Below are 16,481 nucleotides of genomic sequence, written 5' to 3'. Positions count from 1 at the left end.
AACACAGCGTTCCATAATTTCAAATTCATTTGAATGCATATACAAAGTGTTAAGTAAGAATTCAAAGTAGACCTATTTTAAAATGTGTTCATAAATTGTTGTAAAATTTTAAAGAAACAGATATAAATTTTATATGTTTGAATTTTAGGGTAAGAATCATAAAATCAGATCTTGATTTTAAACAGAATACAGCTCATTTGCATATTAAAGAAAATGGAAAAGTAATGTGACGGAAACTAAGCTTCCTTCTGAGCAATATATATTGTTCAAAGCTGGCTGGAATATTGTTTACCAGCATGAGAAAATCCTCCCTCTACTGTAATTTTCCTTGTGAGTGTATTTCCCTTGTATAAATACATGTTCACAATTTTACTTGTCCCTATCTGGTATGCAAACGAAAAATTAAATGGAACGCTACACAGTATAGCTTCGTAGGTAGGTGGTTGTTAAGTAATATTATTTTAGCAATTTATATTCTTAAATAATATCGCTTTAAAGAGGAAAATATCCCATTTTTTATATTACAAAAATATATTTTCAACTTTATATTTTATCTCAATCTTTGTATAAAAAAAAAATAAATGCTTTTATTGATAATATAATATTACGGTTTTTATAAAATTTACTTTAATAAAAATATATGTTCTACGATTGATAAGAGAATTTATTTTAGGTTGTTGAATTAATAAGAATTAAATATAAAAAAGGGAAAAAGTATTGACAGTTTATTCTACTAAACTTAAAATAATTCTGATAATAATTTTTAATGATAAAACTAAAAATTTCTATGAAATAATTTATGAAAAAACGTATAATTTCTGAACTGTTGCTTAGAAATGGCTATAAGCTTTTTACAAATACAAATCAAATAACATCTTTTACTGAAACGGCATGCATCCATATTATCCACCCAGTAATGCATAGTAAAATGTGATTTTCATAAAAATATTAATCTTTTATTTTTATTTTTTCCCAGTTGTTATATTGTTAAAAAATAAACATCATAGAAGTTTTGGAATAGTTAAAATATATTATGACAATGATTTTGATATTTATCGACAATTTGAAATTTTTGAAAACAAAAAAATAAACTACATATCTGTTAAAAATGTTTTGTGTGTATGTGTGAATATTGACTCTAATTGTTCTTATGTTTCACAAAAAAATCGTTTAGGTTATAATCACGAAATTTTTGCAGTGTATTTGGTATTACATTTTGAAAAAAATCAGTGAGGAGGAAAGACTATAATAATTTGCTATATCACTAAGAGGATTGGAATTAATGAAAATCTTGTCATTGGTTTATAGCTTAAAAAGAATAATATTTTTATTAATGAAAATAATAACACTAAAAAATGTTATTCTCAACTTAAAAACCTTATTTTTGATAAATAGTTTTATTAACTATTATAGTCTGTCTACTTGAAACTATTTTACTATTTTCATCAGATCAAGCGTTATCGAACTTAATACAATTTTTATCACTTTCTTACTGTCAGGGGGTTATATATCCTATCCTTAAAAATCAATCTTTAAGTGTTCTTTAAAAGAACATTCTTAAATGCTTAATCCTTAAAAGAATTTCGTTTTTTGTTGTAGGTGCCAACAAACTTGAATGTTTCATATTATTTCAACAAATGAGATGTTATGAAGATAAGAATGAGCTTATTAAGCATTTTAAGGGATATTTATTCCTATCCCTAAAATTATGATTTTTATAAATTTACTTACTCTTTGCTAATTCAACCTATCAATGTGAATATTTTCTGTATAATAGTGAAAGAGAACATTTTTTAGTTTTACAAAAACTAATTTTCGTTTAAATTATCTGAAATATAATTTTCAGACATTTTTAACTTGTTTTTCGATACCTATAGAGTGCCCATAGCATGAAATTGAATTTGCATTAATTTTGTACGACTAACAACTTAATTGTCTAACAAATGTTTTTAGAATATTTTTTCTTATTTTGTTTTGATAAAATTTTTTGGGTACTAATTTATTTGTAGTTTTACGATGGAGAGAGTAGTACTTCAGCTTTTATGTTGTATGAAAATTCCGGGAAATTTCTACAATATCGTTACCAAATTTTTAAAATTTATATAATCAATATTATCTCAGATATGTTAATATTTGTGTTTTTATTATACAGTTAGATTGATTATAAAATGTTTTTTGTTAATTTCCATGTTTATTATGATTATTAATGGCAACTGATTAATTGTTTTCAAATTTTCACGCCTATTGAACAATATAAAAATCTTTAAACGTTTTAATTTTATTTCTTTTTTAAATAAATATGAAATAATTTTTTGTATAATTTGTTTCCTTGTGTTTTTTTTTCATTACATTAACGAAAATAATGAAATGTAGTAGAATTAGTCTAGATAGACCACTGAATATAAAAGTAGGAAGAGAAAACGTTATGGAGGTAGAAGAATTTTGTTTTCTGGGAAATAGAATTACTAAAGATGAACAAAGCAGGAGCGATATAAAATGCTGAATTTCAGTCAGGCAAAACGAGCTTTCAGAAATATAATTTGCTTGCATCAAAAATTGATTTTAACGTCAGGAAAACATTTTCGAAAGTATATGTTTGGAGGGTAGCTTCATATGGAAGTGAAACTTGGACGATTGGAGAACCTAGAAGAAAAAATTACAAGCTTTTGAAATGTGGTGCTGTAGGAGAATATTAAAAGTCAGATGGGTGGATAAAATGACAAATAATGAGGTATTGGGGCAAATTGATAGAGAAAAAAGCATTTGGAAAAATATAAATAAAAGAAGAGACAGACTTATAAGCCACATCTTAAGGCATCCTAGAATAGTTGCTTTGATATCGGATGGACAGGTAGATAGGAAAAACGATACAGGCAGGCAATGTTTGGAATGTTTAAAACAAATTTTTAGGGCTGTAGGATGTAGGATATACCGAAATGAAACGTCTGGCACTAGATAGGGAATCTTGGAGAGCTGCATCAAACCAGTCAAACGACGTTTTTTATTATAATGACACACCAACTTTATAATCTGTTCAGTAGGATTGAACAATAAGTAAATAAGATCTATTTGAACTAACATTAAGTAGTCACAGACCCAGCAGCTTGTGACTTAGTAATGAAATAGAAGAGCATTCCGTACAGAAAGACCATAGGGTCACTTAATTGAAACGATAAGGCAAACCAAGAATATTGTTTCTCAACAATCTTGAAAAATCACTGATCGGGTTATCCAATAAATTGACGCCAAATAATTCTGATGCCGATCCAAACGATTTTGATATCGTAGGCTGACCAGAGAGATTTCCAGCTGACCAGAGAGTTCAAGTATGTCAATACTGGAATTCCATGTACCTCATAATTCAAGCTCGTAATTCCAAACAGGCTTCAAAACTGATTTGAAAATCAATAATTTACTTTCTACTGAAAGCCGAGATGTTTTTAAACTTGAGATCCAACTGTTTACACTTAGATTTGATATGTTTCACCCAAGTCGTTGGTCAAATATTTACACTCCTGAGATCTTGGAATCGGAACATTGAAGATAGAAACAGGAGGACAGTGTTCCTTAGGAAGGGTGAAACTGACGTGTCCTGATATTGTTTCGTTTATTTTTATCTTCGAACATGTAAGCCACTATTCGAGGGGAGTGATATTATCTTGAATAAAAATGAAATTTTGGTGGACAGCAAGAATTGCAGTATTGTCAGCAAACGTTGCAACTGTGGTATCTGCCGTAATTGGCAAGCCAGCCGTAAACAAGACTGATCCGAGAACGCTTCCTTGAGGTACCCCTGATTGAATAAGGAACAAGTCCGTCAAAACCTCTCCATATTTAACCTGAAAACACCTGTATTCTAGGTAAGATTTACCACTACGTAGAAAACATCCGGCAAAACCTTTTTCAGTTTATAGAGTAACCCTACATGCCAAACTTTGTCAAAAGCCTGACTGACATGGAAGAAAACCGCTGTTTCTCGTTTGTCTTCAGTCAAATGAATGAAGACAAAAAAAATAGAATAATTATAATTTTGTTTTAATAATGAAATGAGTTTCCCAAAAGGTAAAAGGTTCAGTTTAATGATTAAAAATGAATCCTAATGATTATTAATAACAATGATAAAATATAAAATATACGGATTTTACGGAAGGTAACTTTGTTGTTCAATATTTATGCATTTATTTATTTCTTAATAGAGGGGGTATATCTAAAAACTAGTGTTTATAAATTCCTTGTTTATTGATGAATGACCATTTTATAAATAATGATTTGTAATTTTTTAAATTTTTATTAAATTATGTTTACTTAAAAAACATTTTTCATTAAATCTTATCGTTATAGTTTTTATTCCTGATTAAAATTTTGAATTGCTATGTATGAAAGTTAAATACGATGTAACATACAGTGTCGCTAATTGTTAAAAAAAGGATTATTTACCTGGGTTTTAATTTGTAAATGTACTGAATATAGGCCACTCTAAGTGCATAATAATGTTAACATTGCAATTTCAACCCCTAAAATAGGTTCTGCTTTTAGTAACATATGAGGTATGTATCTGTTAATTGCAGTACGATGAACATTGCTTTTATGGTTGTCTTGTTTTTTCCTTTCACTGATGGTTAATTGGTGCTTTTAATTATAATTAACAAGAAAAAGATGGGCATTAATTTACAATATAAAAACATTGAAATTACAGATTTAAAATAATATTTTGTAGATTATGTTATATATTTATAAATAATTTAATCTCCTCTTTAACAATTTACTTCGTTTTTTCAGTGATTCTTTCATAGTAATCTTTTTCACAATTAGAACAGTAACCGATTTTAGGATTTTTCTGAGTACTGCGATCTTTTACCAATAATTTGTTTTTGCACAATAAACCTATTTTTTCTATAAATAATTTTATTTAGTTATTTTTGTTTCATTATTTATTTACAGAATATCCTTAATAACTGATTCAATTTTTAATCTATTAAAATGATAGAAAATTGTTTTTACTTAAGATATCACCTCAAATATGATCAATACATTTTCCCTTTGTTATCATATAATATACTTCGGAATATTTTATAATGAGAATAACCATTAAGTTATTTTTTTTTTTTTCTATAAATAATAAAAGTTACTTCAGTCGCTTAAATAAGTTTACTTGAACAGTCAGTGACTGATATTTCATCATCCTCGAAAATTTAAAACGCCAAAACGTAAGAAAAAAAAATTACAACGGTCGTTATAAAGAACTGTGAATTTAAGGACATCAGAATTATCTGGGCTTTTTAGAAAAAGAAATATCATTATAACTGAGAAAACTGTATTGTATGGGCCTTAAAATCTGTCCGTAAGTACAATTACATACAGGGATAACTATATAAATAAAAATGTAAAAGTTCTATAGTCTATAAAAATAAAAATGTGAATGTTCGTTTGTTCAAGATCTTAAATCTCCGAAGGTTCTTCACAAATTGTTTTGAAATTTTGACATACCGTTGCATTCGAATACGCGCGTGTTTTTTTTATAAACCTACTATTTATATACCTAAGATGTCACACCTGTAACAGGTAAAAACATGCTTTTTTTTAATCTGCGCTATCTGTTGGGCGTAAAAGCAACACACGCTTACTAAATATTTTACGATTCCATTTCAATGTTTCTGATATGTTGTCCGCTATAAACTAAAAAACTACTAGACCAATTTACGCTCGGGGGGAAAAGGGGAAAAGGAAAAATCGGAAAAGGGAAAGGGGGAAAAGGAAATGGGTAAAACGGAAAAAGGGAAAGGTTAAATTTTGTTAAGTTCCGTAATGTTCATTTTGTTAATGTTTTACCAAACTTTCAAAGGTATTCATTTAATTTAATATTTACTCAAATCTAGCAATAGCGAAGCATTTCTGGGTCTGCTAGCAAAGTAATAAATATATACTAATCTAAAATTTATCAATTGACAATAAAATTTTTTGTTACGTAAAATTGGTTTCATTTTTATTGAATTACTGATAAATTACTGATTGTATTACCTTCTTTCATGTTACTTATAATGAATAATCTGTAGCCTTTAAAAATTGCTTGTAAATGGAAAACACAATAAAAAATCTTTGAAAGAAGAATAAAACAATTATGACTGAGTTATTAAAATCGATAATGTAATAACAGTTATTTAATGAATGACTTGTCATTTCTTTATTAATTTAATTTTAAAATTTTGTAAAGATTGTCCAGCGATTCATTTTTAATTACGATACTTTTTAGTACGAAAGGGACACAGATAAAAGAGGAATTTTATAACTATAATTTATATAATGAATGTAGTGAGATTTGACTTCGGCGTTAGTTCAAAACACAGCTTCCTGCCTGTTCTTTTATCTTGCAGTGCCTTAGTTCCACTGCTTAGAAAACTTCTTGATCCTAGAAGACAAAAGGTTGGTTGCATGTTAATCCATTCGTGGCTTCAATAACCTCTTCTTTAATTTATAAATCTGAACTATACAAAGGATGGGTTAGCACATTGTTCTAGAACTGTCGAAACATTTTTAATAGATTAGAAGGGAGTCTGATGGCGAGCATTAGTCTTTCTTTTTCCTGTTTAGCTTCCGGTAACTACCGTTCAGATAATACTTCAGAGGATGAATGAGGATGATATGTATGAGTGTAAATGAAGTGTAGTCTTGAACATTCTCAGTTCAACCATTTCTGAGATGTGTGGTTAATTGAAACCCAACCACCAAAGAACACCGGTATCCACGATCTAGTATTCAAGTCCGTGTAAAAATAACTGGCTCTACTAGGACTTGAACGCTGGAACTCTCGACTTCCAAATCAGCTGATTTGGAAAGATGCGTCCACCACTAGACCAACCCGGTGGGTAATATATACCAACCTACGAGTATATTAGAAATCTGCCTTTAAAACTATATACTCATTTGAGTATCAAATATTTTTATCATTTGATCTGGTAAAAATTAGTTAACACCTTTAAACCGGCCACCGACCAAACCGGTGAAGTCGTTCTGGAGTTACAGGAACAAAGGTATAAAATCCCCCTCAAAAATATTCTAACCAACCTGGAAGAAGTAGCATCCAGGATTTTATTAAAATTTTTTGTTTCATGAATAATATAAATACTATATTATAACCTATCCGTGGCTTGAATGTTAAGTATCAACAACGATCAAAAATTATTACAGCTGTTTTGCGATTATAGAGATTTTTAAGATCTATTAGTTATAACCTCCATTAGTTATTTTTCTCCTTTCGACAAATGGAAAAAATAAGAACTAATAAGTTCATCCTCTTGTCTTGTATGTTCAGTACTTTAGAACTGTCATTCAGTTAATGCACGAAAATTATCTTGTATCAAGACTTGTAATACATTGTTGATCAAATAAATATGTACCTTTAGAATAAAAACAACCACATTATCGATGAGGAAGGGCATTTTGTTTCATTGCCTAATTACTTCATAAAAGCAATCTGAATTAAAATATGTCTATTTTAATAAATTTAGTAATTTTTTTTAATTAAAAATAAAGTATAACTATTTCTGGAAAAATTACTTATTTATATTTTTTCCTTAGAAAAGAACTTGCATTTCGAAAGCCATTGATCCAACAACATCCAAATTTAGATACGGATGTGGATAAAAAGAGCAGATCATTGGTAAAATTTTGGGAACATAAGGCAATAACTGGAAGAATATTTTTAGAATCCAGTTTACGTAAACATAAATTGGAGACTACAAAGTAATGAAATATGGCAATTATCGTTTGATATTTCTTCAATTTATTTATTAAAAAAAAAAAATTGAACCACATGATATTATTTATTTACACCTGGAGAAACAAGATTAGTGAATAATATAAAAACTACACTATATATTTATCATTTTTTTCATAGAATATTATTAAGTTCAAACTTCATCCTAGCATATGAAATATTTAATATAAACATAAATCCTTGCGCAGTTCTGCGCAAGAAGACCAACTTTCGCGTTATTTTATTTTTTATAATATTTTGCCCAAGAAAAATACAAAATATAAATTAAGTGAAAAAGTTGTAAAAGTATATTTTTTTTACTTATTTAATATTAAAATATATTTTTTATAAAATTAAATTATTATAACATTATTATTTTATAATAATTATTGTAATTTGATGAAATAATGAAAAATAACTACACACAGTAGTTATTTCCTTTCCTTTTTCCTGTTTAGCATCCGGGAATGGTAATTCCCGGATTACCGTCAATTATTACTTCAGAGGATGAATGAGAATGGTGAATGTAAATGAAGTGCAGTCTTTTACAGTCTCAGTTCGACCATTACTGAGATGTGTGGTTAATTCAGACCCAATCACCAAAGAACACCGGTATCCACGATCTAGTTCTCAAATCCGTATAGAAGTAACTAGGACTTGAACGCTGGAATTCTCGGCTTCGAAATCAGCTGATTTGCAAAGACTCGTTCATCACTAGACCAACCCGGTGGATTATGAAAAATATCCCCAAACAAAGTCAACATAACCTCAATTTGAGATTATGTTGTTTGTTGTTGACCTTAGGTATAACGTAACTGAAGAACAACTCAACCAATGTTTATAAAAATTTTCACATGCAAAACTTCAGATACAATACTGCAGCATATGTAAGTTGTAATGAATGATTCATAGTTTTGGAAATTTTCAAACCATAAATTAACAAATTTTTTTGGAACAATTGAGCGTAATACAAGAATAACTCAACCAAATCTTCATCAAATTCCCATATTACAACTTCAGATTTATTACTACAGCATATCTAAATTTCAGTGAAATTGATCTATTAATTTTGGAGATTTTTGGGTTACAACATTTTATACATGAATGGTATCTTCGTACTCATAATTCAAAAGGCAAAGAAAATCTATTTTTACCTCCCGATCCCATTGTGCGTCGAAAAGTAATACCGTAATTTTCTTTGAAAAATTGATAAAAAAATATTCATTTTAGAATATTTTTATGAAATAAAAGTTATAAATTTCCTAGCCGTATAACAAATACTTTTATCTTTGTAATTAATTCACTTTTACTGAAATTTGTTCCAATTGTTGTTCAGTAATTTTATCTTGAAAGTAAACGTTTATATTTATTGTTAAATAGAATTGATACGAACGGTTAAAACGGAGAGACATATAAGACCGTTTAGGTAAGTGTAACTGAAAACCATTGGAGGTTAGTGGATATTAGATGATGGTATTGTATTTAATGGACCCAGTTCCAACACAGTATACGAGTAGTTTGGAATACGGTCAACAGGTGTTTGTCCCACACCGTATCTGAGAGCAATGTTGTCCTCCACCTCTATCGTTCAAGAGCTCTTTAAGCATACTTAACCTACAAACCTATCCATGTTGTCTGTTGTCACATTTAAAAAAAATCTATCGTGTTAAGATTATAATTTGATTTTGATATGTCAGAGGTCATATAAATCGAGCTATGTTTCGTATTTAATAACTTTTTTCATAAAGAAAAAGAAGAAATATTGTCTAAAATCATACATTATTTATAAAATCTATGTAAATAATAATCTAAATGTTCGTTAGTTCAAAATCTTAAATCTCCAAAAGTTCTTCATCTGTTGGAAGTAAAAGCAACACACGCCACACTAAATATTTTATGATTCCATTTCAACGTTTCCTATATGTGTGTCCGCTGTAAACTAAAAAACGACTGAACCGATTTACGCGTGGGGGGGAAAAAGGTGAAAATCGAAAAGGGTAAAAGGGAAGAAGGGGAAAATGGGAAAAGGAAAGTAAAAAATAAAAGGGGAAAGTGGAAAAGAGGAAAGGTAAGTAAGGAAATAGAAATGGGGGAAGAAAGAGGAAAATTATGAAATGGAAAATGAGGGAAAGGGAATACGGTCAAACGAAATGAGAAAAGGGGAAAAGGAAAGAGGAAAAAGGAAAAGGTTAAATTTTGTGACATTTTCCACTACACGCGATATAGGCTTATTTTCGATATTTACAATTTTTGCCTTGCTGTGTGTTTTGATTGAATTAACAAAATGGCAGTTCGAGTTTAAAAAAAATTTTATTATAGCCAGGATTCCGTATAAAGTGTGCATATCTCACTCATTTGTCAATATACGAACTTTTAACTTCTCGTAGTGAAGTACTGCTTTTTTATTTTATTTTTTTTTTTATGAAGAATGTATCATAATGTGAGAATTGTTGAAGTAGGTAAAATGTGTGAAAATAATTCTTTTCAACATTAATTCTTGTGAAATTTTGAAAAAAATTAATTTTTTTACAGATTAGTAACTATTTATTTATTATTATTAACTAAGGTTACTTAGTTTTACTAAAGTTCCACATTTTGGTTGAATTTCGTAGAACTGTTTGCAGGAAAAAATTAAAGTCCATATAAAAACAACAAATTAAAATTTTATTTTAAAATGGTTTTAATATATTTTTAAAAGAACCTGAGTAAATTAGATAATTATTCAAATTGTAATTTTTGCTTTAAAAATTTTCTGTATTCGGGATTTTCTTTTTCAAAAATAAACAAAAGAGCAGGGGAAATTATGCAATAAATATTCTCTTAACTACATTTTACAGGCAATTTTGACGTAATGACTCGTTTAGTAGCTGGTGCTAAATTATTTAGAATCTGAATTTATATTTGCTAATATTTTACACTTTTATTAACAGAAATTACATTTATCCAATAAACGATTTATTGACACAGTTATGAATGCAAAACCTTTTGATGAGAGTGGCGGAAATATTTGTATAATTTTGTTGAATACTTTTACTTATATAAAAGTTGAAAGAAGTGATATACAAGTTTCCTGTTTTTAGCCACGTTTGAATTTGTATTTTTTATTGCTTTCATTTAAAAATAAAATCACAGTATCCCCGAGAAGATTGTATGGTTGATCCTGGTACGAGAGAATCATTACAATCTTCCGGGATATTGAGATATTCTATGGTAGATCGTCTTCCTTGTCATCTACTTCTAAGATTTCTTTCCCTTAATTTCTTTCTTCCAATTTGCATTCTGTGATTGTTAGTTGAATCGTGCTAGGTTCATGTTTGAATTGACGGGACCGGTAATGTCAGTAAATCCTTAGTGTGATTTTAATTAGGAGGGCTGTAAGAGAACTAAGTTGAGAAATTAGTTTTCTGTCTGTAAAATATGCCTAATGGCCTGGGATCCTAATCGTTCTTCAGTTGATGAAAATATGTCAGTTATTATTTCTGCTATTGATTATATCCTATTTTTTTTTGTAACAATAATGAATACACGAAATCTTTCTTTAATATTGCCACTTCTTTTCTTAGATTTAGATCTTTTGTAGTATACTCGTATATCTTGCTGGTCCTATAGTTAGCAACAGTAATTATACTGTTAAAGACTTCATTTTTAATTTTTTTATGTATTTTCTTTAATTTTTTGCGTCAATCTAGTGGTATATATCGTAACACAATAAAAAAGTAAATCCCAGTATTTAATTTGGTATTTTTATTGACCATTAAATTTATGCTAATAATAATATATTCTTGTATTTATATCGTGATTAAACTAATTCTCTTGTTTCAGAATAATTTGCTGCCGAATGGGGAAAAATCTCTTGAAGCATTTTCCATTTCAATTGCACAAGCGAATCGACACCACGCTGGGCAGTATCAATGTACTGCTAATAATGGTGTAGGCGATCCAGCTACCTCTCAAATTAATGTGCACGTATTATGTAAGTACAATAGTTTAGTTTTTTTTAACTGGGTATTTCAAGTAATTGTACTCTGTAAAAATTTATCTTAAACAACCTTTCATGCTTGTATTAAATTAATAAAGGTTTTATAGCTCATTTACAGAGATATTAAATTCTCTTTTTACAGTTGCTACAAAATTATTATTTTATAAGTAAGAAACCTTGATAAATTTTCAAGGAGCCATTCTTGATGACGGAGGTCTGTTTTATTTTTATATTTTTAATTAAAAACTCGCTGTTACTGTATCAAAAATTACTTTACGATCTCTTTTTGTTGACCCTTCACGTATACATACTGAAATAGACATACATTGACAAACGAACGTATACGTATAATAAGAGAGGTAAATCAAGTTGTCTCCAACCAACATGCGATCAATGCGTGGTTGACAGCTTTCAGAACGTGCCTGCGATAGACAGTTCTGTAAACCGCAGTATCAAGAAATAATAAATAATTTCTCTGCTAGCATACTCTGTTATAAAACAATATAAATATATGCGTTTTTGGAAATAGCGATTTATATTCAAAAACATAATGAAGTATGTAAAATTGATTGATGCTTTAACATAAAAAAACCAATAATTGGCTGCCAGTTATAGGTGCTGGATTTTTTATTTTATTTTCTCAATTTATATAATATTCTGTATAATATTTGTGGAACATTTATTTTCTTTAAAATTTTTTTTTTTATTTTGAACCTCGGCTGAGCAGTGGCAGTAATACACGATGCCTTGCCACGTAAAAAACAATTTAACTAGTTACTTTTACACTATTCCTTAGTCATCTATATTCCTGTTTCGACTCGTACAAAGCTACGTTTCATAAAGGACATTAACTTTCAGACTTGTTTCGCTTATATTAAATATGCTCACTTCCCCTTTGCTAAACATATTTAAAATTGTAATTGCCACGTGTGGTTTAGTGGGGTTGACATGAGACATGAACTCACCGGGTTGATCTGTTGGTGAACGCGTCTTCGCAAATCAGCTGATTTTGAAGTCGAGAGTTCCAGCGTTCAAGTCCTAGTAAAGACAGTTATGTTATACGGATTTGAATACGAGATCGTTTCATGTCCTAATAAATCCAGTTATTTTTACACGGATTTGAATTCTAGATCGTGGATACCGGTGTTCTTTGGTGGTTGGGTTTCAATTAACCACACATCTCAGGAATGGTCGAACTGAGAATGTACAAGACTACATTTCATTTACACTCATACATATCATCCTCATTCATCCTCTGAAGAATTATCTAAACGGTAGTTACCGGAGGCTAAACAGAAAAAAGAAAGGAATACGAGATCGTAGATACCGGTGTTCTTTGGTGGCTGGGCTTCAATTAACCACACATCGCAGGAATGGTCGAACTGATACTCTGCAAGACTACACTTCATTAACACTCATACATATAATCCTCATTCATCCTCTGAAGTAATACCTGAACGGTAATTCCCGGAGGTTAAACAGAAAAAGAAAAAAGTTATTATTTGTTTTAACATCGACAGTTTATTATAGTGTATTTACTGCTAGGTATTTAAGCCATTTCGGAGAAACCATCTAGGAGTCGTGGTGAAATATATAATGTTTACTGATGTTTGCTACGATAATAAGATATTGGTAATTAGCCGTTAATTGATTTGAAATTTTTCATACAAACTTCGGCACATAGTAGAACTGGTTCCAGTGTTAAACATTAATTAAATGCAATGATAGATTGATTAGCAACGATTTACTTATTTTATTCTATTTCTTGGGCGAAGATGATGATTAAGATTAAGTTGTCATGCTTTCACCAAAATTGTCTGGACTTTCTCTTCATTCTGTTGTCCCTTTCTTTATTCGTAAATCATCATTTAAATCTACATCCTCTTTACTCCACTAGACATTTCTAGTAATATTACTCTTAAGTTCCTACAGCCTAGTTACTTTACTCTGTACACCGCATTTATTTCATTCCTTCTTCCTAATAAACACTGGACATGTCGTTGTGTATAGTGGAAAAATAAAGGCGAATAAAACTGTCCACTCATTTGGTCTTAAAAGCCAAAAAGCCAATGAAGCTACTGTTTTTATTTGATTTATTTTTGTAGGCTTACACTATTCACTTCAATCTCAAACACTTTACTCGAAAGAAAAATGAATTCTGGATAATACGTTGTTTTTTGATGGACTTAATTGTCCGTCTGACAAACGTGTTTCTAAAAACAGCCGCTTGGAAAACCTCTGTATATGTTTAATTAAATCACTTGAATATGTCATATAATAATAAGTTGGTTTTGTATAATGTCTGATCTTTGTGTCTTATTCTCGATAGTATACAAATCCAAAATTTACGTTTTACAGCCGTAGAGGAGAAACAGAGCGTAAAATAAAAAGGTATAATAATATAAGTGCTTAAATTTATTGATAAATTTCCTTAACCTCCAGCTGTGGTCTGACTGAATGGTTTGTTACCATTAGAAATTACACTTAGAATAACGCGTTGCTGATATTCTAAGATAACCCAATCTCAATAGAAGCTGTAGACAGTGACGAACTGTTTCTTAAAACAATAAGTTGACCTCAGTTCGTGGTTCTTCTGTACGTAGAACTTAATTTTCGTATTAGATATCCTTTTTTATCCTCGATCTCTTCTTTTACTTTTTATTTTTTGTTTTCGTTTAGATCGCTCCAAATTTAATGTAAGTAAATGGTGACTTGTAGAATTAAAGTGTGATTTGATGGGGTCATTTCCGACTACAGATATTTCTAGGTACTAATTTTCCTTTCTGGTAGCTACAAGATGGCTAATTTAAGACTGATTCTTCCCGTCATGGTGATTCCTTCTAACAGTTTAATATACTATACCGATCTCTCTTGTACTCAGTATTTCGTCCATTGTTACTTTAAGTCATTTCACTATTTCCGTTTATATAGAGTGTTTCTAAAATTGTGAGCTGGCTCTATGTTTTCGGATACTACGTTCAAAAGTAAACAAAAAATATCCTTAGGAAAAATGGCAATTTCTCCCTCGTTCTTCCACTGTTCGCCATTTTGTTATTTTTATGTAAAGATTTATACCTCAAGTTCGGATAGAGGATCACATTAATATTTGGTAAGCGTCATTGTAATACAGTTTTAAAATTAGCAAAAAAATTACGACTTAAATACCTTCGCAAATTACAAAATGGCGGTCATGTTTAATTTTCAATCCGTTATATCTGCATAAATATCAGTTTTATCAAAATTTATGCAAATTAATATTTAATCCAATTGAACGTAAATTTGAGGGCATGAAAACAGACACAAAATTACATCAATTTTCTGCCATAACTCGGCTATTTGTTAACTGATTTTAATAAATATAATATCATTTTTTTCAAAATAAAGGGCTTAATATTTTAGCTAACACACACTTTATTTTAAAACTTATATATATGGAGATATAACGAATTGAAACTTAAACATGACCGCCATTTTGCATTTTGCGAAGGTTTTTTTTGCTAATTTTAATACTGCAAAAAAGCTACCCAAGAGCGCGACAGAGCTGATTTAGAACAACCCTCAACCGTTTCTCAAATTGTATGGTATTTAGAATTATCCAGTTTTAACTACAAACCATTCACTCAGACCACAGCTGTAGGTTAAGGAAATTTATCAATAAATTTAAGCACTTATGAGATTATTCCTTTTTATTTTACGCGCTGTTTCTCCACCATTTTAGAAACACTCTCTATATTTTATCATTAAATTTATTTAAGAAAAGATATTTATTAGCAAAAGAAAAAAGTGAATAAATTGGTCTTGTCAGTTCTGTTCCCAGTTTTCCATCATCAATTATTTATTTATAAACTTTATCTTAATAAAAATAAGTTGTTCTAATCTTATTAAGAAAAATAAGTGAATCGACCTATATTAACTTAGCCAGGGATAAATAGTTTGGTATAAGAGGGATGTACAGAGAGGAATAATTTGCATGGAAAGACAAAAATAGAAATATACCATACGTTTGATATACCATAGTTGTATGTATTTAATTAACTAAATGGTATATATATATATATATAAAATAATCCTCTGAAATATTCTGAGGAAGTAGGTCTTGAAAGATCTAGTATTATTTATTAACTTAGAAAGAGAAGTAGTTGTTCGGAAACGTGATTTATTATTTCAACGAAACTTTAAATAATTTTTCTTTATTTATTATCAGATTCCTAATTAATTTATTGGGTAAAAGCGATTTTTTTGTATTCAAATGAACATTATTAAAGAGTTCTTAAATTAGATAATACTTTTATGTATTCTTTAGATTAATAGAAAATATAAACAAAGAAAATTAATTGAATGAGGTGATTTCAGTGGACCTCGCTTTTAAGTTGATTATCTTGTGTTGTTTATATATCTAATGTAATTTAGCGTAAGTGTTGTATCTGTTTTTTTGTGATTTTTTAAAAAAATACTTAATTTACTAAAGTCTACTTAAACCTACTTTTGTTTTTAAAATTTGTTTTATTACTGATAATATTTAAAATGTATTAATTGAATTAAAACGTTTAATTATTGTGAAAAATGTGTCGAATTTCTTATGGTTAATTTTAAATCGTGTGAGATTGAATAATATCTGTGTCTAAATTCGGTTAAACTTCTGTATATCGATTTCCACGATATCTGAGAAATACTTTGTTAATTCGTTTAACATACGAGTAAAATACCGAGATTAGTTTTAACATAGGTGGTAATTAATTCCGTTTGTAC

At 29.2% G+C, this 16,481-nt stretch overlaps 1 protein-coding gene across 1 annotated transcript in view; it reads left to right on the top strand.

Moving 5' to 3' along the window:
* The window catches only part of LOC142320320 (lachesin-like), a 732,258-nt gene that overhangs the window by 595,804 nt on the left and 119,973 nt on the right, over nucleotides 1-16,481 (top strand). The window contains exon 5 of the mRNA XM_075358027.1: nucleotides 11,576-11,726. Coding sequence (XP_075214142.1) covers nucleotides 11,576-11,726 — 151 coding nt within the window. The remainder of the gene's footprint in view (nucleotides 1-11,575; nucleotides 11,727-16,481) is intronic.

This window comes from Lycorma delicatula, chromosome 2 (assembly GCF_047948215.1).
Source record: "Lycorma delicatula isolate Av1 chromosome 2, ASM4794821v1, whole genome shotgun sequence".
NCBI classification, from domain to species: domain Eukaryota; kingdom Metazoa; phylum Arthropoda; class Insecta; order Hemiptera; family Fulgoridae; genus Lycorma; species Lycorma delicatula.
Note: the sequence above shows the minus strand (reverse complement) of the source record. Positions and strands in the feature narration are given on the sequence as shown.